This window comes from Protopterus annectens, chromosome 3.part0 (assembly GCF_019279795.1).
Source record: "Protopterus annectens isolate FY-2018-M chromosome 3.part0, PAN1.0, whole genome shotgun sequence".
In the NCBI taxonomy this organism is placed as follows: Eukaryota; Metazoa; Chordata; order Ceratodontiformes; family Protopteridae; genus Protopterus; species Protopterus annectens.
The window spans coordinates 553,410,573-553,435,537 of record NC_056731.1 but is presented as its reverse complement, the minus strand read 5'-3'; the positions used below and the strand labels follow the sequence as shown (position 1 = coordinate 553,435,537).

At 44.2% G+C, this 24,965-nt stretch overlaps 1 protein-coding gene across 5 annotated transcripts in view; it reads right to left on the bottom strand.

Moving 5' to 3' along the window:
- Positions 1-24,965, bottom strand: part of LOC122796474 (tRNA selenocysteine 1-associated protein 1-like) — a 632,772-nt gene that overhangs the window by 481,375 nt on the left and 126,432 nt on the right. For all 5 annotated transcript variants that reach the window (XM_044064978.1, XM_044064977.1, XM_044064980.1 and 2 more), the window contains one exon: positions 13,783-13,882. In XM_044064978.1, the coding sequence (XP_043920913.1) occupies positions 13,783-13,882 (100 nt within the window). The remainder of the gene's footprint in view (positions 1-13,782; positions 13,883-24,965) is intronic.

Here is a 24,965-nt window from a genome sequence, read left to right as displayed (position 1 = left end):
AAATCCCTTTGACCGGGTGAGATGTCTGGAAGGGATTGTAGAGGTACGGAAACCTTCGAAGGGGATCTTGTAACCCTCGGATATAATCGACTGTACCCACTTCTCTTGGGATAGGGATTGCCAGGCTACTGGGTACAGTGAAATCCTTCCCCCGACTGCCTCCAAGGGTGGACAGTCGGGCAACACCTCAGGGATGCTGAAAGGGCTTCTCAGGAAGAGACTCCCTGTTGCCCTGGTTTTGAGGACCCCCCCCTGCCTCTAGGGCGTCTATTATTGTTACCCCTCTGCCTCTGGGGTAAACTGACCACGTGTGTCCGAGTAGCTCCTTGGGCTTTACGGAACCACATCTTCAACCCCTTCTGACCCTTGGGATATGGTCTAGAAGGAGTGGAAAATTGGACTCCAACGGCAGAAAGAGTTTTACCGTCCTGCTCACACCTGGTCAAGGTATCCTTCACCTGAGGTCCGAACAAAGCCGAACCATCAAAGGGGTATTAGTGAAGGCCTTAAAGGGGTCCATAAAATTACACAGCCGCATCCAGGCTTGGCGTCTAAGAGCAACTCCTGTGCCTGCGGCCCTGCTCGCTCCATCGGCCGCATAAGATATGAGCCGCATGGAGGAGTTAGATATGGAATTCAGGATAGCAAGCTGTGAGGCAATCTTTTCCTGAGCCCCAGCAGCAGAAGGATCCTGGACTACTTCACCCAGTTCCTTGAGAATATCTCGTTGAAGCCTGGTGAAGTGACAAAGGTAATTCAGCTTAACGCATAGCAAAGGTCGCTGAAGAAAACATCCGCTTTCCATACCTGTCCATGGTCCTAGAATCCTTGTTAGGAGGATGGACAGGTACTGAAGGATCCGCCAGTTCCTTCTTAGTGGCCGCCACCACCATAGCATCCACAGAGACACCTTTGGAAAGGAACTGTTTATCCGAAGGGGCCGTGATGAACTTGGATGGTCTTCTGGGGACAGGTTCCACAGAATCTGGAGCCGCCCACGCCTTCCGAGCCACTACCTGCATAAGCGGGTCGAAAGGCGGAGACACCCAGGAGGTGGAGGGTCGGGATCCAAAAGCCTCCAGGTATACCGAGTCATCCTCGGAGGGGTCAATGGAGGGCCAATTCCCCCTCTGTTTGAGGAGCTCAAGGATGTCTGAAAAGGAGACATCCTCAGAGGGGGACCGTGGGGAACCCTCCGACTCATCTAAGTCGGTATCAGATGTAGTAGACTCAGGGGAGTCTGTGTGTTTCCTCTTACACGTCCTCTTCCGAGGGGGTTCCCCTGCAGGATCAGGAGAAACCTCGGAAGAGGAGGAAATTCCCAGTGGGGAAACCTGGGGCGATGGATCCCTGGGCCTGTGAGCAAGAGGCTGGCAAGAGGCATCTGCAGGCACTGATGAGGGAGGAGCTAGAGGGATGGACCGTTGACCAGGCTCAGAGGCCAGGACACTCCTCATCACCTCAAAGGCTCCTCTCCCCGGGAGGCCGGAACATCCCCGCTCCGAAGAGACAGGAATGGTCGGCTCCAAAGAGAGAGAAGGCTCCGAGGCCGATGTCGGCACCGAGCTTACCAAAGCCGAAGCCCCGAGAGGGAGAGCGGGGTCGGACAAGGGTCCGATGCCACTGGCCCCCTCGGAGCCGACAGTGGAAACCCGACGACCGGATCCCTCCAAGGAAGGTCTTAAGGAGGAGATCGGAGCCGAGGACGACGGAGCCGAAAGATGTATCGGCTCCGGCATCGAAACAGTCGCTGTCCCGAGAAGCTCCGGCTCCGAACTCTGATGTGGAGTCGGGGGAGGAAGTTCAAGGATTGGGGCTATAGCCGAAGTCTGTTGAGACGGGCTATGGAGCATTTGGGCCAGTGCCTGAGACTTCAACAGCCTGCTTACCACCCTCTCCAAGTCGTGGTCAGACAGCCTGGAAGATCTCGAAGATCGGCTCCGATGGCTCCGCTCCGACAAAAGAGGAGACCCAGGAGCCGAGTGGATACTCAGTATAGAAGGGGACCGAGATCTCTTACGGGTCGAAACCATCGAAGCCGAAGTCCCTTGAACTCCAGATGGAGCCGAGGATATCTCGGCTCCGATGCTGGATAAAGTGTCGGCTCCAGCCGGAGCCGACAAGGCCACAGTAGTCAGGGTATCGGAGCTGGCCGGCACCGAACCCACTACTTGAATAGAAGATGTATCGACTCCAGCCGGAGCCGATGTCGGCTCCGACGGAGCCGGAGCCACCGGAGGAGGCTTGGACACTGTAGCCTGAGCCTTCGGTGGCTTATGAGGTTTTCCTGACCCTGATTTAGGAGGAGAACCTTCTGGCTTAAGTAAGCCTCGGAGGATGAGCTTATTCCTCCTTTCCTGCAGGACTCTCTGGCTAAAAGCATGACACAAAGCACAGGAGTCCTGCAGGTGCAAAGGCCCCAGGCAATAAACACAAGAAGTGTGACCGTCTGTCAGAGACATTTTCTGACAGCACTGGTCACACTTCTTGAAGCCTGAGACCTTGCCTTCTTTTGACATCCTAGAGGAAGAAACACAAACAATCCCCACAAACACACAAATTAATCCCTTACACAAACACACAGGAAGGGAATAACAAATGGGGAACTAGGCCTGACTAAACAACTTTTAGATTAAAGTTTACAAAAAGTTTGAAAAGAAGGGAATAGGGTGGGCTGTAACTAATTACAATCTAAACTAACACTAACAGGGAAAAATAAACCCCTAACTACACTTTTTCTTATTTCACTAAGAAAAAACTTACCTCAGCTGGCAAAGGAGACCTCTTTCGCTAAGCGGCAAACGAGATCTGAGGTAGTTCCGCCTTGCATCATGGGATATAGGGTTGCCTCGAGCTGGTAAAAGGAGTTCTCGAGCTAAAGCAAGTGCCGAGTCGGAGCCGAGGATCGGCTCCGAACCCATCCAGCAAGAATGAAGGCGAGATTGACAACTTAACATTGGTTTTAGTCCTTTTAGTTTTATAAACAGTAAGGCATATTTTTATTAACCAAAGGAAAAGTTCTGAACAAAAATTAATAAAGAGTCGATGGACGTTATCTAGGAGTAAAAGAGGGCAAGAGTTAAATTGCATAAGTTGATCCTCCAAATAGAACAATGTCTTTAGGATTAACTGATTTGAGGGGATATTTTACAGCTACTCAAGGCTCATACATATAACACAAGCAGAAGGTAATAATTTAAAGTGAAAATGGATGGGAATGAAGCAGGAGGGGAGTTTGAAAAATAAGGAAAGAGTGGTTATTTTTGATGCAGATCTTTAAGGAGAACAATAACTACCATACAGAGTATTATATTCATAAAGCTGCAGAAAATATTCTAAGAACTAAGCCAACACAAATGAAGAAAATGGATTTTGCCAATGAAGTAGGGGTACATAAAAAGGCAAGGGGGCTGGAACATACGGAAGAAAACTGGTAAAGAAACAAAGGTGCTGGGATAAAATAAGAGAGGGGAATGTAATACAGTGGGATGAAGCCAAGAAGTTTGGACTGCAGGTGAAGAAACTGCCTTTCTTATCAAGGACTGATAAGAGTATAGGCAGAGAAAGGGATAGGAGAGCCCTAAGTGAAAGAAACTCTAGCACAGAAGCTGCTGTTAAAAAGGGGATAATTAGTAGGACATATAAAATATTGGAAGAAAACTTTCATAATCAGAGGAAATTAGAAAAGATTGGGAAGAGAAACTGGAAAAGCAATTTATAAAGGAACAAGGCAAGGACATATGTATGGTTCCCAAGTATGCAACAATGTCCAGAAGGTTCAGGATTTTTGCTTGGAAGTGTTTGCATGCGTATTTTTATACCCCAAGCAGACTTCAAAGAATTTTTCCTCAGCTCGATAGCAAATGTTGGAAGCGTGATGGGGAAGAAAGAGGTAACTGGAATTTTTTTTTTTGGGGGGGGAGCGTATTGAGTTGGCGGATTAAAAAAAAAAAAAAAAAAAAAAAAAAAAAAAAAACTTTACCCAATATTTCTGAAAGACTACTCTACAAGAGAGAAATGGCTGTAACTAAGGAAATGATTCTTTTGAGCTGGGAGACTGACTCTGGATTGACTAGACATTGTAAGGCCTTATTAAGTTTGCTTTTTTGGCAGCCAACAGAACTAATCACTAGAAAATGGAAATCAAAATATAAACCAACTCTATTTGAAGTACTTAGTACTGCAAATGAGATAAAAGAACAGGAATACAGATTTTTAGAAAAGGGAAGGAAAAAATTATATACATCTAAATGGAATTTTTTAGAACTATCCATTCAGAACAATGTTCAGGCGGTGAGGTTTAAAAGAAGGCAGGAATTGAGTGATTTATAGAATACTGGCTGGAAAGACAGTTGTAAAGAAAGAAAACTTGTAGAATGTGTGTAAATGGAAAAATGTTAATATGGTTTGTTTTATTTCTATTAATGTGTGTGTGCCTGTGTCATAAGTGATATTTTAATAAAGGTGTTTAAATAAACATTCTGAATTTTAGGAATCAGAGTAAGGTACTGAGTTTTAAAGGATCCAGAATGAGTCTCTAAGGCCCTTCCTTCCTGGGAATTAGAAAAAGTCTCAAGTGCAACCCTATTTTTTTTGCTCTCCCAAGATTAATGGTTCTATGACTATGTCTTTTCCTCTGTTGAAACTTGGTTATCCGATGCCCAATTAATACTCAACCCAAACAAAATTAAACTACTCCTCTTCCAACCCACCAAACATACTCAAAACAACTCTCACTTTAACATCACGGCAAAAGACAACCACCACCATATACCCAACTGAACACACCAAATTCTTAGGAGTGGAAATAGACAAACTAAAATTTGACATTCACATTTCCATGACCATAAAAAAAGTCCACAAAAAACTAGGAGCGTTATACAGAAATAAGCAACTTCTCACCAAAGCAGCAAAGATTTCAATAGCAAATTCCCACCTTATCTCCACCCTACTTTTATGCCTCTCCAATATACACCAACCTAAGGCAATGCGATCTAAACAAGCTAGAGACCTGCTACAACAAAATCGCCAAATTCGCCACAGGGGCATCCTACCGTAGTCACCACTGTCTCTCACTTGCTGAACTGGGCTGGCTTGAACTCCCTCACCTCCTTCAATGGTATCAAACTCTCACTCGCCCACAAACTAGCAAACTATCCACTAAATGTCCCATCCCTCCAGAATCTACTCCAACCCTATCGCACCACCAGACCACTAAGATCCAGCAACAAAAAACACTTGCAGATCACCAAAGCCAATAACTCTGCTGGTGAAGCACTATTCTCTTGCACCATAGCCAAATTATGGAACTCCCTCCCACCCACAATTACCTCCGTACCATCATGCATCCACTTCAAAACTTTACTAAATGCGCACCTAAAAACATGCTGGCTATGCCCTTGCAACTCCCACTCTAAAATCACCCACCCCATCCAACCACTACCTTTCTTTCCACCCCACTAACTACCTTGATTATAGCAAGCTCAGATGCTCATAAGCCTAGTACTTATTATACAGCAGGAACTTCTTATTGTAACATTTGTTAATGTCTGTTATGTACTTCGCAGATAAAGATTCTAGTTGTCTACTGATGTACTATGTTCTTCATCTGTAAATATGTTTGTAATTAATTGCTATGTTGATCAAATTGTTAATCGCTATGTAATCCAATGTAACTACTGTCTGTTTATTTTAACTGTGGAGCTTTTCTCCCCGGGCCTCCACTGAAAATGGACCTACGTCCAGTTGGACACTCCCGGTCAACAAATATAAATAAATAAATTACCCCTAATGCCAGAAGGTCCTACAGAATGGGGGAGTTAAGTCCTTTTGATCTTTTAGCAGAGGTGTTTTCCCTGCAATATTTAGTCTTTTTCCAAATTATAATTTGTATCTCTGAGAAATTAGTAGTACCCAGTTGTACTGTGTGATTCATTTTCACATTTATTTATTTTACAATCTGATAATCCGTGATCAGGTAAGTGAGCTGGTCTACTGACCCTTTTCAGTCATGACCTGGGTACAAGTGTACAGAAATGTTATCCCATTAATGACTATAAAATGACAATATTGCAGACAATATCAAAGCATTAAATAATGTTCAAATCTAGATTTGTATGTTAAAGTATTTCATAAGGCAGTTCCATTAGAAGAAAGTCATTTCTATTTACATAAGTTAGTTCTTTTTGCAGCAAAACAGCTGAAGTGCATCTACATCAGGGTGGAAAGTTTATTTTAAAATTATGTACGAATTTGTAAGACATTAGATAAGCAGTACTGTAGGCATTAGCTAGTATCACAGAAACAGATGTAATTAGATTCTTTATGTAGGGATTGTTTTAAGCGTTTTTTTTTTTTTTTTGACGATACAAATTCTCAAAATTTCTTACGTCTGTGGGTAAGAAATTCCACATAGCTGTTCAGGTTCTAGAAAAAGCTTTTTTTTTTCCTAGTTGAGAGTTTGAATCTAAGTTGGGAAAGTTGCTTCTTAGGAAATAGCTTGCATCTCTGACTTTGAGCACCCTGGCAGTAGCCTTGTGTTAATATTTTCAAGGTAAGTGATATTTAATAAGAAAGTGTCTCTGTTGGTCACAGGAAGTCAATGGGCCTTTTCATATAGGTAGCAATGGTGACAACTACCTGAGACTAATGCAAATCTGAATATTTTAGTTTTGGCCAACTAGATTTTTTGGATATTATGAGCACAGTGGAGAATGATTAGTGAAATGGCATATCCTGTTTTGGGGATCAATACATTTTTAGCTATTGCCATAAATACAACTGGGAAGATAAGCTGAGACAGCCTATAACAGCCGATTGGTTACTTCAGATATAATGTTGTCTGAGCATATATTAAAGTTTCTGAGCGAGCCAAGCTAAGGCATTTCTGTTGTATAACATTTGGTGTTGGGTTTCCTTCTGAATATGTTAACGTTAAATGGGGTAAAGAAGATCTTTTACTTGGTGGTGCAAACAGCATGACATTTGTTTTATTACTGTTATTACTGTTAAGTGCAGAGGCAGTTGAGTAGTTCACTGAATTTAGACAGAGTAGGTTTTTGAAGGGATTGGTGTGTTTTTCTAACTTCAAGTAGAAGAAAGTCATCTGAGCACATAATTTTGTTGTGGTTGGGTAGATTTAGAGTTAAATCATTAATGAACAGTAAGAATAACACGGGTTCATAGAGTCTTGGGAAACTCTGGTGTTGGCAGTGCCGTTTTCAAAGAGTTGGTTATTTGAGCAAATTTGAAATGATCAACCATATAAGGTAGTTTCTAAATTAAGTTAATGTATTTTCACCAAAATATAGTTTATGCAATTTTTCAACTACACGCATATGGTTCATAGTTTCAAAGACACAAGTCATGTCTACAAATATACCAGAGGTTACGAGTCCTTTGTTAATATTGGTATAAATGGCACCTGTTGCTGTTAATAATGCGGTCTGAGTAGTGAAAGCTTTCCTGAACCCATGCTGATCATCATAGTAGTCCAAAACAATTTAGATGTTTGAAATGTTGCTAAGATAACATTTCAAATATTTTACTAAGGCAGAAATTCAATATAGGTCTGTAGTATTTAAATTACACGCGGTTTGAACTTTAGGCAAAGGAATGATCATCATATGGTAAGAATTCACCCAGAACCTAGACCCAGACACCTGCAGGCAGAGCCGAATCATGGTCAAATGGGGCCCTAGGCAGGGTAATGGAGCACCCCATCCCCTCGCATGGCCATTACAGTGTTCCATTACTTGGCCAATTCTCCCCAGTTATCATATCAGCGAACATAGTATTTTCTTCCTTATAGAAATAAGGATTACAGACATCTGGATTGAATTTAAAACTTTTATTTCAAATTTTACAGCACAATCACTTACTCACAATGAAAACTGAAAACAAACTTAGCATGAACAACAGTAAACTTCTCTTCCCTTGAAACTCACATTCATTAAAAATCCACTGAAACCCACAAAGAAAATGTATCTGACCAGTGGTGGATTAAGTTTAACTTTGGTCTGTTTTCAAACCACAGGCCCCTTGCATACATTTTTAGGACCATAATTATATGCACGTATGTGTTCTTTGATTCACCTTCCGGACAGCACCTCTTGTTAGCGCGTGCGATAAATTTGTAGTTTTCAACATCTTCCCAGTAAACAATGAAATAAAATGTATTAACCAATAATGACAAAAACAACCCATTTCATAACATTTCACCCATAAAAGGCCACCAAAACGTCTCTCATTACAATCCATCAGTATCAGTCAACATGCACAATCTACCAATAGCAGTCAATATGCACAATGTCTGCAAAAGTAAAAGTCATCTGAATAATTTCTCATTAAAGAGATCTTTAATTAATGAAAAAAAAAAAAAGACCGTTTCTAGCAAAGAACTTTACATTTCAGAGCTCCATGTACAAATTCAGTGCTTGATGCCCTTGAAGAATAAATTGCCTATGTTACATTAAAAAAAAAAAAGTGGTAAGCTGGTAGTACTGCAAGAGGGAATGAATGGAAAACTGACAATAGGTTCACAGTTACTAAGCATCTCATCCAAAGAAGGACACACTCTGCAGGCCAGTACCCCATACACTCTTAAAGTGCATTATCAGTGTCAGCAGTCCATTTATATGGTGCCTGGCTCACTGACTTCACCAAAGACAGATATGCTACTACCACTACTTTCAAATTCTATAACACAAACACTGATGGACATTTGCTAAACAAAACAGTTACACATGGAAAACAAGCACCAGTTTAGTTCTCTTCCCTATAAGCTCATAATTCCTTGAAAATGCACAGACTCTCAAAGTGTTTGAGCCCGAGCAAGTTAATTAACTAATCTGGGCATTTCACACACAATCAACTACCTGCACTGAAAGAATGGCTCATTTCTCTCATGGCAGCAAGTTCCATAGCTCATGGCAGTTCTCCCTCATGGCAGCAAGTTTCCATGTTTAAAAATCTCATGTGAAAGCTGGAATTTACAATGGTTAAAGCCACGTTGCTGTGTGTGCATCATAATAAGGAAGAAAAGCGTGTTCTTAAAGAAAAATAATCACATGAACATGCTGCCTCCTTAAAGAAAAATAATCGCAGGAACACACTGCATCCTTAAAGAAGAAATTTAATTAAACAATTAAAAAGAAATTACATGTTGGGCCAGGCCCTCCAGCCAGCGGGCCTTAGGCAACTGCCTAGGTCGCCTAGTGCTGGATCAGACTCTGCCTGGAGGGATCTTGGGCCTTGTGATTCATGATTCACCTTTTTGGTCTAATGGCAATAACTGCCTTGGAAGTCTTACCATGTGGATAGGAATGCCAGACTTCCACTTCACAGCTAGTGACATTCCCCACTGGGGGGATAATGGGACTCCATCCTCCTTTTCAGAAATTGTGAAATGAACTTTGGGTACAACAGCCAGGGGATGGACATCCATGGAATCCAATCCCTAGTTTGTCAGCCCAGTGGTATGTGCTAGGTCCCCTTGCCATGATGACCTCTAAACAGGATCCATAAGACACCTCTGGAAAAACAGATGTGTAGTCCAAAAGGTGCAACTCACCTCAATATGGCTTGCATCTTTGGGCTGACTTAGGATGTCAGATGCTGAAGTTGCATAACACACTTCACTTTCTACATTCTCCTTGAAACATTTCCTTTTAGGAGACATGGTGGAGGCCCCAAAAAAAACCTGAGGACACTAATACAGACTGGGTGAAGGTCTCAAGCCTCTTCCTATCCAGACAACATTGGAGGGAACATGGCCTACTTCTAATATTTTTGGGGATGAATCTCTGATAGAATCTACAGACTTAAGCTTCATACTCCAGGCCTACACAAACATAAACAAGGATTAGTAAAGTCTTCGCCTATAATTTGCCTGGCATACGAACACCTACTGTTCTTAAGCCCTGACATAAGTCAGACATTGCGAAGAAGAATTATATTTCAATGAGACAAATCTATACAACAGCTAATAGACAAATGGGGAAGGATGTTCCCAAACAAGTTAACTATCTGACCTTAGTTACTACAGACAGCAGCATTGTGATGCATGCAGTGCAGACTGTGGCAAGAAAACCCTAGCATGGCATGTGCAGATACCAGTTTTACACTGTAGATGTTCTGACATCCCTGAGGAGACAGCATCCACCAACACCAGGAGGTGGAAGGGTTCTGAGCTCTGGAAGTTGGGCCAGATGCACAGCCATCTTCACAGGAAGTCACAGTTATCTGGGCTATTGCAAGAGTGATCAAAGTAAAAAAAAATCTGGTATGCCAAGTCAAAGGCTCACAGCAACAAAAGAATGTTTCTCTTAGGTAGCCTTTATTCATATTTAGTAGAATGCTACCTGTAATGGTCTAGATAGCATTCACGGTACTTCTACTCATTAAAAAGCACAGCTGATGAAGACAAAATATTTTGTATTTTCTTAAGTGGATAATAAGGTATAAACAATTTTTTTCCAGAATTTACCTAAGATGGTGATAACAGTGATGCGACCGACGTCAGAGAAGACGAGATGAGTTTAGGGACTTTTGGAAATGGACTTGCTTATCTTCAGATAGAAGGAACTGCATTTTGGAAAATGAAAGATTGCACATATAGAGCACAGGCTGAAAAGGCATTCTTCGAAAGGTAAAAATATTAAAACTATAGGTTGTCTGAGCATAAAGGGGAATCCAATGAGATTTTGGAAGTGGAAGTCTATGGAAGGACTGCAAATAGGAGGCGTTTGGTGGTATTCGACTGGCTTGAGATGGGGAGGGTGTGTGTTCTTTTAATCGGATAGTGGCAGCAAAATGAATTTTGTGAACTGCTGTGAATTCAGTTAGTAGGTCTTCAAGAAAGATGGCGTCTCAATGTATGAATGAAATTAGAGATGTGCAATATAATTCTTCCTACTTAACTCATTTAACTCATTGTATTTTAAATATACAACATAAACAATATATATTTAAATTATCCTAAATTAAAAATTATATTGTATTCTACATGAGATTATTTGTAGGTTCTTGCAGTCTTACTCTAGCCTCAACGAAGATGGACTACTCTTAAGGCACAGAGAGATTGTAAGAACTTGGTAGAACTCTAACACCATCCCCCAGACTCTAAGCCATTTACTACCATTTTCTCTCACCTTATTGCCAGTCACAACCCTTATAAATATGATAATATTTTCACAGAGGAAAAGATGAATACCCTGCACAACAGCACATTCCCAGCATTTACATAAAAAGGTTTTTACACATCATGCTAGAATCAGAAATTGGGTCCTAATTTTGTGGTGAATAACTTTTTTGTTGTTGACAAAACCCAAAAATGTATACAGTACAAATATGCAGTAAACTCTCCATAGGAGTAGAAGTCCAAATACAGGAACCACTGCTGTAGCACCATTCATGGTAAATGGGAATAAGAAGCAAGACAGATATCCACCCATCTGACCAGATCAGATTTCCAGAACTTTGGCATCTCTGCAGTGAATTGCTTCACGGGTAAGTACTAGGCAACCAATCAGTCTGCAGAATGTTACAGGCTAAGCCAGTAACCCATGTTCAAAATTTCCTTCCAGCATCACGGAGGGCAAGAAAGGAGAATTTGAGTTGTCCATCTAAACATCCAAGTTTACCTTAAAAGTTGTAAGGGTGGTACTCTGGTTGCAATGTAGTAGAAGTTTGTTACAGAGGTGAGGAATAAGTATGATATGAATTTATCACACCATTGTGTCTTACTGGGTACTTGAAGAAACATTTATTCTATGAAACAGGAGATAAAAGAGGTTTGCATCTTTGGTCACTTGAATGTTAGGATCTTTGTCTAGCCCGAGAACACCAAGGGAAACTAAGTACAGAGAGAGGGCTGCTAGTCTGTCCTGATAACCAAGACTTTTGAGGCCACTAATCTTTTTTTAGTTAGGAATCCCTCACATCTCTCAAACTGAACGATATGATTAGATCAGGAATCTCAAACTCAAGTTTGAGACTGCGGCCCTAAGGTCAGTGTGCTAGTTCTTATGCAGCAATTCGGGTCATTTGAGTTTGATACCCCTGGCTGACACAAATTTATGCCAAAAGAGGCATGATACTCAAAAACAGGTCTGATGAAATAGGAGTAAAGGGGAACCAAAAGTTTACTGGACCTAGAGAAGATGCCTTTGAAAATTAGATAAGCCACTTAGAAGGCTTTCTGAGCTACTGAGGAAACACCATGGTCATAAGATAAGAACTTAACAAAAGTGCCATATGACAGTGCTAACTAGAGGTGTGTGTCACCTAAATGGTACAGGAATATGTTTTATATACTAAAATTAACTATACTACATTTTTTCACATTTAAGACCATTGTCCTTGCACTAATTGTTAATATGATCTAACCCATGTTGGAGCAATTGTCAGTCAGCAGAAGATCAACACCACCAGACAATTTACAGTTGTCTGCAACCTTTGACAACTATAGGCCAAGAGTGTTAGCTTGAAGGTTTGAGAAATGGATGCCAAACAGAAGACCAAACAATGAGCCCTGGGATGCACAACTGGTGACCTTTTTGCCTTCAGAAGTGGCAACTGCAACTCTAATCACAAGAAATTGCTAACAGCACCACAACTATCCACCACACAACATAAGGATACATTACAAGACCGTCAATGGTGTCTGCATGGGTAATGCACAGCTGGGGCACAAAGCTGACTGATTTAGACCATATTCACTTGCCTCCTTCAGCATATTTGAAGGGTTAGCTTGAAAGGAAAAATTGTTTTTGTGAAACATCAAGTAAAGATACTTTTTCATACATGGCTTGTAACATAGAAACCTTTACCAGCAGTTGTGAGGGCCATAAGAAATAATGTTTTCTAAAAAAAGGAAACGTGGCTTTGCTAAAGCTGTCTGGTTCAAATGGCAGAAGGGTCACCCTCTCTAGCATAGAAGAAATTATTTCAAGGGGAACAGAGTTTTACAAAGGAGGTCTAATTAAGAAAGTGCTCTGCAGAGTTTAAGAGAACCCAGAGACCGAGCCCTTGCCAACATGAACATGGGAAATAGCTGTTAAATGCACTGCAACTGTATAATAACCAAGGCGTGGACCAAAAACCTCATAAAGGTAACAGAGCAGCTTTGAAATTGAAGCTAAAAAAGGATCCAATTTCTGTTTTTCTATCCAGTGGCAACTGGGAATGCTCCATTATGAGACAGGGAGGAAATGGGACTTGGGGAAAATAATATGTGCTAAACAGCCTGAGTAAGGGGTATCCATTCTGAAAGTTTACTGTATACAAAATTCACTAAATCATTGTCTTTGTCCATGCAAACATTACATAGTTTCCAAAGCTGTGCAAAGAACCTGATATACATGAATATAAAAATACTGGTTTAATATTAATTTGCTAACTTGGTTGCAGACATGAACTGGAAAAGGTTGTGATTCAGATTTAAGAGCATCTTTGAAGGGTCACAGAGCTATCTTATTCAAACAATACAAGACTATATACAAAGCCATTATGAAACAGGAAGGAAATGGGGCAGAAATGCAAAGAGTGAAATTTATACAATTAAATTCTTTAACAGCAATCTACTATTAGTACTGGAAATAAATGGAACTGCTGCCAAATTGATAAGCACAAAGTCCCGGAAGGAAATGAGTGCATGTTTTTCTCAAGGTACTGGATCAAATACACACACACACACACACACACACACACACACACACACACACACACACACACACACACGTGTGCACACAAACATAAAGAGTACTGAATGACGTCACTTACTGGGTTAGACCCTGGTACAAATTTTCCATTCAGTCGAAGTAAGCAACGCTCAGCAGTAGCTGCATCTGTCAACTCCACAAAGCAGTACCCAGCAGGACCCCTAAATAACACACAATTGAGAGGAGCACATTGCAAAGATTAGCCACAGCATGCAAAAAGTAAGATACAATAATCAACAAAAATCTGCTTAGTACCATCAAGTCTTGCCACTCTCTTCATTCTAACTTAGTTTATTTTTGCTACAGACCTTAGGGTCTTATCAATCACCCTGCTGTTAATATCATGGTCTATATCCAAGGCAACAAAAATGTTCCATCTGTGTTATAGATCTTTGTTCATTCATTACAGTTAGGACCTTGGTTCTGTCCTCTGAACCGATACGGCCATTTCCCAGCTCGTGCAAGCCAAAAACTCTCAGCCAAGACCTACCCATAATGTCCCTCTCCTAGTTACTCCAGATCGAGTTTGCCTGCCCTAGATAAAAGATGTAGCAATATTAAAGATAGTAGGAGGCTCTGTCTGAGCAAATAGCCTAACCAGGAGTTCCTAAAGTACACCAGGAGTCCAGGCAGGGGAAAGGAGGGCGGGAAGTAATGAATAAACAAAGATCTACAGCACAGATGGAACGTTATAGTAAGACATAACTTCTTTATCTAATGTTGTAAATCTTTGTTCTTTCATTACAGTTAGGACAGAGTCCCCAGCTACTTGAGTCCAGGGTGGCCCTAAGGAAGGATATTCCTGAGCACCACAGAACCAAAAGATGCTCGTCACCTGGAGGTCAAATACAATTTGTAAGGAGATCTAAAGATATGAGGTCTTTTCCAAGTGGCTGCTGCGCATATATCATCCATAAAGGCTCTGTAATGAAAAGCTACAGAAGTAGCCATAGATCTAGTAGAATGAGCCTTTATTCTGGAAGGTAAGGATAGCTTATTCTGTTGGTAGATAAAGGTAATGACGTTTCTAAGCCAAGAGGATAAAGTCACTTTGGAAACAGGTTTACCCAACCTGGGTCGTGCAAGGCCACAAACAAGTGATCTGTTTTCCTGAAAGATTTAGTCCTGTCCAAATAACAATGAAGCTGCCGATGCACATCATGGGTGTGCAAAAGGTACTCCCCTCTATTAGGATGCCGAGGGAAGAAAACCGGCAGGTCAATAGACTGGTTTATGGAAAAGCCAGAAATGACCTTGGGCAAGAAATAAGAGTCAGTACAAAGGGGCACCCTATCCATGTGGAAGACCAAGTAAGGACACTTGACACTTGAGGCCTGCAGCTCAGATACTCTTCTTGCTGAGGTAAGTGCTACTATAAGTATGGTTTTCCATGACAAAAATTTCAAATCACATGAATCAAAGGGTTCGAAGGGAAAACTGTGAGAGACTGAAGCACCAGAGTCAAGTCCCAGGGTTCTAAGGGAGGCTTGACCGGAGGTTTAACATGTAATACTCCTTTCAAATAGGTCTTGCATAGGTGGTGTGACATAATTGAAGAATTACCACGACTATTATGAAAACTGACGATAGCTGCTAAATGTACAGTGATCGCTGAGGCTGAGGCTCCTGCATGTAAAAGAGTAGTCAGGTATTGTAGGATCTGTTGAATAGGCATAGAGAAAGGGTCTAAGTTCTGGTCTTTGGCCCAAATAGAGAACATAGTCCCATTTACTAGAATTATAAGTTATGTCCTTACCATAACGTTCCATGTGGAGTGTTCATCTCGCCTTTGTTCTTACACCTGGGTTCGGAGCCGATCCTCGGCTCCGTGTCAGCCGCTTGCAAGCTCTGCATCGAGAAGAAGCTCGAGCCCAACCTAATTCCCACAATCCCCCTCTGCCTTTACCTCAGATCTAGTTTGCAAGCAAACCAGAAGTCAGAGAGAGAGCATTCATGCAAAAACAACATAACTGTAAGAACACTTATCCATATATATATATATATATATATACAAGATATACATATATACACAACCACTGCAAATGCAGAAGCCAAATAAACCAGACCAGGCACCAAACTACACGTTCTTCCTGAGGGTGGGAGGGTGGGAATGTAAGAACAAAGGCGAGATGAACACTCCACATGGAACGTTATGGTAAGGACATAACTTCTAAATGTGAGAGTGTTCGATCTCGCCGTTTGTTCTTACACCTGGGTAGCGTCCCTAGCTCCATGTTCCTGAGGAACTCACGGGAGAACGTTCTTGAGCAGTGGAACCAAAGGTTGCCCTGTCCCTAGAAATCCTGTCTACCTTGTAATGAGAAATGAATGTATGTGGTTTAGACCAAGTGGCAGCTGCACAAATAGTGTCTAACGGTAAGCGAGCTGCATGAGCCAGGGATGTAGAAACTGATCTTGTAGAGTGCCCCTTGGGTTTGACAGGTAGAGTTTGTTCTGAAGAATCATAAACAAATATAATGCAATCAGTTAGCCATTTGGAAAGAGTTCGTTTAGTAACTGCTACACCTTTCCTGCTGTCAGCAAAAGCTACAAAAAGTTGATCAGATTTCCTGTGATCCTTTGTTCTATCCAAGTAAAATCTAAGTTGTCTATGAACATCCAACTTGTGTAACATATACTCCAACTTATTGGAGTGATTTTTGAAAAAGGTAGGCAGCTCAATGGATTGATTAATGTTATTAATAGAGCAAACTTTGGGGAGAAAGGATGGATTAGTGCGAAGAGATACTCTGTCAGAATGAAAGATCAGATAAGGGTGTTTAATGGAAAGAGCCTGAAGCTCAGACACTCGCCTAGCGGATGTAATGGCTACCAAAAAGAGGGTCTTCCACGACAAATACTTCAATGGACAAGAGGAGGCTGGCTCAAACGGAGGTAACATCAATTTAGACAATAAAAGGTTTAGATTCCAAGGAGATGTAGGAGTTCTAACTGGTGGTCTAATATGGAAAGATCCTTTTAAAAAGGCCTTACAAAGTCTGTGAGCCATAATAGGTGCCCCACATTCTTCCACATGAAAGTTGGAAATGGCAGCCAATTGCACTCTAAAGTGGCAGGAGAAGCTCCTTGGTGGAACAATTCTGTTAAAAACTCCAAGATCTTGTTTAAAGGAGCTATAACAGGGTCCAAATGCTGTGTATTTGCCCAGAACACAAAACGCTTCCATTTACTAGTGTAGGTCTTTGTAGTGGAAGCTTTATGAGAAGCCACTAGTATATTCTGAACTGCAGGTGAAAGAAGATCAGACCTGGCTAAGTAGGGAAGTGGAGCAGCCAAGCTGCTAGATGGAGAGACAAGAGCGAGGGGTGGGGAGCCCCTGACGAGTGGGTCAGTAGATCTGGCTCCGGGTCCAGGGTCCCCGAATGCGGTGTGCCAGAAGAAAGGGAAACCAAATTTGACGAGGCCAGAATGGGGCAATGAGGATAATCGTCCTTTGCAGGTTGTTGGCTTTCTGTAGAAACTTAGCAATCAGGGGGAAAGGGAGGAAAGGCGTACAGGAGACCCGGGGGCCAATCGTGAACCAGCGCGTCCCTGGGGACTTCCCCTGGAGGGGGTAATAGGGCAAAGTAGCTCCTGCATTTGGCGTTCATTGGAGACGCAAAGAGATCGCAGGAAGGCTGGCCCCACTTGCGAAAAATCTGCTTCGCAACTGACTGCTTGAGGGACCACTCGTGAGGCAACAGGATTGCTCTGCTCAGCCTGTCGGCTATGACGTTGGATGACCCCGGGATATGCGTTGCGATCAGAAAGCGACCCGTGGACTCCGCCCACTGCCAGATTCTCATGGCCTCTCTGCATAGCTGATAAGACTTGGTTCCCCCTTGTTTGTTTATGTACCAGACTACGGACATGTTGTCTGTCTGAACTGCAATAGTCCCTAGAGGAAGAAGGGGAGCAAAGTGTTGCAACGCTAGAAACACTGCCCTCAACTCTAGAACATTGATGTGCAGATTGTACTCTAAATTGGTCCATTCACCTTGGACTGTCTGTCCCTGAAAGATGCCCCCCCACCCTATCAGGGAAGCGTCCGTGGTCACCGTAGCTGTCGGCGTGGGTAGCACAAATGGTCTTCCGCTGGAAAGGTTGCAAGTCTGAAGCCACCAGGCTAGGTGTGATTTGCATGTGTTTGTGATCAGGATTTCGTGTGTCAGAGGTAGCTGTTGGAACGACCATTGTGCAAACAGTAGCCATTGCACAACTCTCATGTGCAGTCTTCCCAATGGTATCGCAATGAGAGAAGCTGCCATGAGACCCAAAACCTTCAGAACCAGTTTTGCTGGGGATTTCCTGGATGACAGAAGAAGAGATATGTGGCTTTGTAGCGAGGCTATCCTTTCTGGAGGAAGTCTTATAATTAAATGATGCGTATCCAATTCTGCTCCTATGAATGAGATATGCTGTGATGGCTGTAGTGAAGATTTTTCGAAATTTACGGAAATTTCGAGGTGAACACAAAGCTGTAGTGTGTAATCCCTGGCCTGAATCAGTTGACGCTGGGTGGTGGCAGAAAGGAGCTAGTCATCCAGATACGGAAACACCTGGAATCCCAGGCGTCTCAGGTGAGACGCCACCACTGCCATGCATTTGGTGAAAACCCTGGGGGCTGAGGTCAGACCAAAGGGCAGGGCTCGAAACTGAAAGTGGCTGGCTCCCAGCCGGAAGCGCAAATGATCCCTGGACGCCCTGGCCATTTTGATGTGGTAGTATGCGTCCTTCAGATCTATTGAGCACATCCAGTCGTCCTTCTGTAAAAATGGAAGGATCGATTGAAGCGTGACCATTCGGAACTTTTCTTTCTTGACGAAGGTATTGAGGTTGCTTTGGTCCAGAATCGGCCTCCAGTCCCCTGTCTTCTTTGGAACTAAAAAGAACCTTGAGTAAGTTCCGAATCTTCTTTGGTCCGCTGGGACTGGTTGGATGACTCTTTTTTTCTAGCAGCTTTGAAATTTCTATAGCTGCTGGATCTCGCAGATGGGGCGGCACATCTGGGAGTCTTCTCTTCGGAATGGGGGGCAATAGGAAGGGTATTCTGTATCCTCTGGTAACAACGCTTTTTACCCAGTTGTCTGATGTAAGATTTTGCCAGGCCTGAGGGTATAAAGCTAAGCGACCCCCGACTGCCTCCAGAGCAGGACAGTCGGGCCTCCTCTCAGGAGTGCTGGAAAGGTTTTCCAGGGGGGGGGTATCCCTGTCACCTTGGTTTTGTGGACCCCCTCTGCCGCCAGGGCGGCGTCTTCCACCTCTGCCCCCTCCTCTGCCTCTAGAGGGGGCATCACCCTGTGTGCCTGGGAAAGATCCTTGGGGTTTTCTAAACCACATTTTTCCACCACGTTGCCCTTTGGGGTACGGTCTGGATGGGGTGGAAAAACGGACTCCGACAGCAGACAGAGTCTTTCCCTCCTGCTCACACCGGGTAAGGGTCTCCTTTACTTTGGGGCCAAAGAGAGTGGCACCATCAAATGGGGCGTTAGTAAAGGAAGACTTGAAGGCTTCCGCAAATGAACATAAGCGCATCTAGGATTGTCTACGAAGAGCAATCGCTGAAGCTGCTGCCCTACTCAATCCTTCGGCTGCGTATGAGATCAGCCTCATGGACGAGTTTACAATGGATGTAAGGGTATTGAGATGTGCTGTAACTTTTTCTGAAACAGCAGCATCTGTAGTACCCTGGAGGGTATCGCCCAACTCTTTGATTAGATCCCTCTGTAGCCATGTGAAGTGGGTCAAATAGTTCAGGGATCGCATAGAAAAAGCCGCTGAACTAAAAATGCGCTTCCCATACCTGTCCATAGTCCTAGAATCTCTGTTAGGCGGATGGACAGATGAGGAAGATTCCGACATCTCCTTTTTCGTGGCCGCTGCCACCACCATAGTGTCCACTGGCACTCCCTTAGTTAGATAAGCCTTATCCTGAGGGGCAGTAATATACTTGTTAGGCTTTCTAGGGACTGGCTCCACCGTGTCAGGCGACTCCCACGCCCTTCGAGCAATCAGCTCCATTAATTCATCGAAGGGCGGAGTGACCCAGGAGGAGGAAGGGCGAGCACCGAATGCCTTCAGCAAGACTGACTCATCCTCAGAAGGGGGAAGGGATTGCCAATCACCTCTCTGCTTTAGGATCTCCAGGATGTCAGAAAAGGAGACATCCTCTGAGGGTGACTTTGGGGACCCTTCTGACTCATCCAAGTCAGTGTCCGATATCAATGATTCTTGTGGAGAATCTAAGTGTCTCCTCTTACACAGTCTTTTCCTAGGGACTTCTTCGGGGGGAGCATCCGAAGAAGCCTTCAAGGAAGAGGGGGCACCCTCCTGGGGTGGCTGAGACACAGGTGCTCGACGCTTAGATGTAGCCGTGGGTGCAGAGGAGGATAATGGTCCTTTATGGGGAGGAGAAGCTGTTTCTGCTGATGTGGTTGTCTGGGTAGACAACACCTTCCTCATGAGGTCGAAGGCCCCTGGGTCCCGAGTCGAGGTATCTCCCGGTTCCGAAGAAATGGGAAGAATCCCCGAGACAGGCACCGAAGGCATCGACCCCGAGGACGGAGCCGAGTCGATTCGAGCCGAGGCCCCGAGAGGGAGCGTCGGAACCGAAACATCGGTCCGACTCTCGGTCCCGGAACCAAGGATGGATCTTCGGCTCCGAGACTCCGGTACAGGATCCGACGGAGTCGAGGTGAATGGAGCAGACCGAGAAAAGGACGGTTCTGGCACCGAGGGCTCCACAATCAGCAGATCAGCCTCTTCCGGCTCCGAAGACTGGACAGGTCTCGGAGGAGGAACAGATGGAGATAAGGGAAGGCCTTCGAGTCTCGACACCAATTGAGAGGAGACCGAGATGAGTTTGGATAAGGCCGTATTCTCCATTAACTTCTGCACCACGCGGTCTACATCGGTGTCGGAGAGTGGTCTGGAAGAGCGCGTCGAAGGAATCGAAGACGGAGCCGACCTCAACAGTGTCGGGGGAGGGAGCTCCGTCACCGGTTCCAAGACTCGAGGCTCGGAAACTGACAACAGTTGAACACTCGGCCCTGAAGTCTGTGGGACCGGTGATCGAACTTTAACTGAAGAGCTCGGAGCCGATGACCTGGGCTCCGACGTCTTCGATTCCTTCGAGGATTTGGATGCCTGGTCTGAAGCATCCAGAGCCTCTTGAAAGGTAGGTTTTAAAAATTTTACTATTTAGTAAGTGCTTCTAGTGACAATTAGTTGTTTTAATTGATTAATTTCCCGCCTAGAATGCTATTTAAATGATTTAATAAAGTTGTATTTTGTATGAGTCTGAAGAAGCCATCTAGGTGAAAGCGCTTACTCAATATGAAATAAATCTTTTTACCAGCTACTGCAGAGGAATGTGGCTTGTTTTTTGCTAGCTATTGGATTACAAACGTGGATTATATATATACAGAGCATTATAGCTCCTGCTGTGTTTCGCTGCCTCCCGATTGTGTCTACTGATTTTAAAAGACCCCTATCCATGAGTTTCCTGCGCCTATCTGTCATGACCCTTCCACTGAAAGAATGACAAATTGAACAGTCTTCTTGCAGATGGAGAGGGCCAAGACAGTAGACGCAGGAACTATGGTTATCAGTCACTGACATCTTTTGCCCACATTGGCACCGTTTAAATCCAGACTTAGCTTTCTCAGACATCTTAGATAAAGCTAACAAAGATAAAGTTAGTAAAAGTCAAATCTAGTAGGTATGTCTAATCCGGTAAAATAGTCAAGTCCAGTAAAAAGGTCAATCCGGTAGTCAATCCAGTAAAGGGTGGGGTTAGGCCCCGAGGGAAAACTCTAATAAAGTTTAAATAACTTTATATGGAACCGAGGATTCCTCGAACACTGTAACACACACACACAGTCACTTAGATAACTATTTAGAAAAAGAAATTCTCAAGAAATACAAGAAAAAATATATAAATCTTAGCTTAAGGTTGCTCGAGCTCATCAAACTGATGCGAACGCTGCAGCGGCAAACTAGATCTGAGGTAAAGGCAGAGGGGGATTGTGGGAATTAGGTTGGGCTCGAGCTTCTTCTCGATGCAGAGCTTGCAAGCGGCCGACATGGAGCCGAGGATCGGCTCCGAACCCAGGTGTAAGAACAAACGGCGAGATCGAACACTCTCACATTAAACTTTTTCTAGTGGAAGGTTTGTGTGAGGCCAGAAGAATTTCACAAACAGGAGATGGGATGTCAGGCAGCCTGGCAATCATTGGAAGTGGAGGAACCAAGCTATGAGCTTGAGACTGTGCAGGTTTGGATGAATAAGTCCCAGAGGATGACATAACAGGTCCTGGGAATGATCCAGAATCCAGAGGCTGTGAATCAGATGAGGCCATAGAAATGGGAACCAGATTTGATGTGGCCAGTAGGGGGCAATGAGGATCACTTTGCTTCTCACCCTCTGAGCTTTCTGGAGAAATTTTGGGATGAGGGGAAATGGAGAGGCATACAGAAGACCCAGGGGCCAATCATGCGTTAGAGCATCCCTCGGTGGTTCCCCCTGAGGGGGGAATCAGGGCAAAACAGCTTCTACATTTGTAGTTTAGAGGGGAAGCAAACAGGTCACAGCAAGGCTTGGTCCCAGCACTGGAAGATCCGATCAGCTGTTACAGGGTTGAGGGACCACTCGTGAGGCATCAGGATATTTCTGCACAGATTGTCCACATGGTTGGAAACTATCGCCCAGTGCCAAATTCTCATGTATTCCTGACACAGGGGTAAGACCAGGTTCCACCTTGCTTTTTGATATACCAGATGACTGACCTGTTGTCCGACTGAAATGCAATGGTCCCCGAGGGAAGGGATGCATGGAACGCTTGCAACGCTAAGAGAACTGCCCTCAGTTCCAGGACATTTATGTGCAAGTTGGCCTCCATGGGGGGGACCAGGTGACTTGGGACAGTCTTTCCCTGGAAATGCACCCCCCCCCCCCCGTACACCCTAACAGTGAAGCTTCCATGGTCAAGTGGTACTGTAATGCTAGCTGCCTGCCATGCCCTTCAAGGCAGTACAAGGCGCTGCTGGTACATAGGTCATAGGGGAAAAGGTCTTGGATTTGGTGTCTTATTTTCAAAAGCCTGTGAGGCTGCTTTAATAAATTCCAGTGTCTTCGTTGGGGACATTTCAGATTTGTCTTTGTAAATTGTAATCCCCAAGTGGAGAGCGAGAGCTTGAGTGTAAGAGAGGCAGCGGACTAGAAGATTCCAGGTCGGAGCGGAAAGGAGCCAATCGTCTAGATAGGGAAACACCTGGAATCCTTGTAGTCAAAGATGATCTACCACAACTTCATAGGTTAGTACTAGACTAACTGTCCTTGTGGGCCATTTTAAGCCTAGCCAATTACCCTATGTGAGAATCAAACCCTGCACCTGAACACTTGGGGGGCTGTAGAGAGACTGAATGGCAGTGCTCTGAACTGGTAATGACTGGCTCCCAGCCAGAGGCAGAGAACCCCCCGGGAGCAGTGATCCATCTATGTGGTAGTACGCGTCCTGGAGGTCTATAGAGCACATCCAGTTATCCCTCCCTAGGAAGGGAAGAATGGACTGTATTGTGACCATCTGGAATTTTTGAGGTTTGGTAAACTTGTTCAATAGGCTGAGATCCAGGATTGGTCTCCAGTGCCCTGTAATTTTTGGCACTAAAAAAGGACCTAGAGTAAAACCCGGATCCTGTCTAATCTAGTGGGACTGGTTGGATGACTCTTTTCCTTAGCAGCTTTTCTATCTCTAAGGCTGCTAATTCCCGCTGATTGGGTGGTACATCGGGGATTCGTTTGACAGGTCTGGGAGTTAAGTCGAAAGGTATTTGGTAGCCTCTGGATATTATTCTCTGCACAAAAACATCGGTAGTAATAAAATGTCAGGCTGGTAGATGCAGAGAAAAACGACACCCGATAGCTTCCAGAGGGAAGCAATCGGGCTGCTGCTCAAAAGCGCTGGTAGGGTCTTCTGCCAGAGAAAATCTCTAGCACCCTGGTTACGCTGACCCCCTCTACACCAAAAGGGACGTCTTCCATATGAGTTGCCCCCTCTACCCCGGGGGGATTGTTCACTACGAGTGTCACGAAAAGGTCCTTGGGATTTCTTGAACCACATTATTCCTCCCTTCAGGTTCCTAGAATAGCACCTCTGGGGGTTGGAAAGGCGTATGCCCACAGCAGACAAGGTCTTTCCATCTTTCTCACTATGTGTAAGTGTATCTCGCACTTTGGATCCAAAAAGTGCATATTCGATGACAGGTGCATTGACAAAGAAAGCTTTAAAGGGGTCTGCGAAGTCACACAACCGCATCCAAGCATTACGTCTCATGACAACGCCTGATGCGGCAGCTCGAGCTGTCCCCTTGGTGAAGTGAGATATCAAACGCATCGAGGGGTTCGAGATGGATTCAAGGGTAGCTAGCTGGAAGGTGACAGTATCACACACCTCATCAGACAGTACCCCAGGCAAAAAGGAAGACATTTTGGAAATTAGGTCTTTTTGGAGACGAGTAAAGTGTGCCAGATAGTTCAGCGACCGAATGGCGAATAGCACTGAAGCATCGGTCCATTTCTCTAGTCTGTCCATGGTATGGGACTCTCTGTTTGGAGGATGGACGGTGAAACTATCTTCTGCCAGTTCCCTCTTAGTGGCCGCCGCCACGACCATAGAATCAACTGTCAACTGCTAGCACCAGTGGGGCTGGTCTTCAGGTGCAGATATAGTTTTTGTCTGGCCTCCGAGGGACAAGTTCGACATTGTCCGGGGCCTTCCAGACATGCACAATGAGTTTAACAAGATCATCTGCCAATGGGGTCACCCAGGAAGTAGATGGCCGGGCACGGAAGGCCTGTAGGAACACCGATTCCTTTGAAGAAGGGTTATAGGACTTCCAGACTTACAGTGTCTTCGGTGATAGATTCCTCCAGTGAATCAAGGTGCTTCCTCTTGCACCATTTCTTCTGGGGTGGCTCCCCAGTGGGATCTTCTGAGGAGGACTCCAGAGAAGGGGTTTCCTTCAAACAGGGTTCTTGCGACTCCAATGCCCAGAGTCCCAAAATAGAGGGTTGGGAGAGGAGCAAGAGAACTGGAAGCCATTGGAGCCGTGGACAACAGCGCCAGCAAGAAAATAGGTGCCGGGCTAGATACCAAGGTACGGACGGTCCAACCACTGCTTCAGGAGAGCATCTGTTCTACTGGAGCTGACGCAGCAAGGGTGGAAGGTGACGACAGGGAAAAC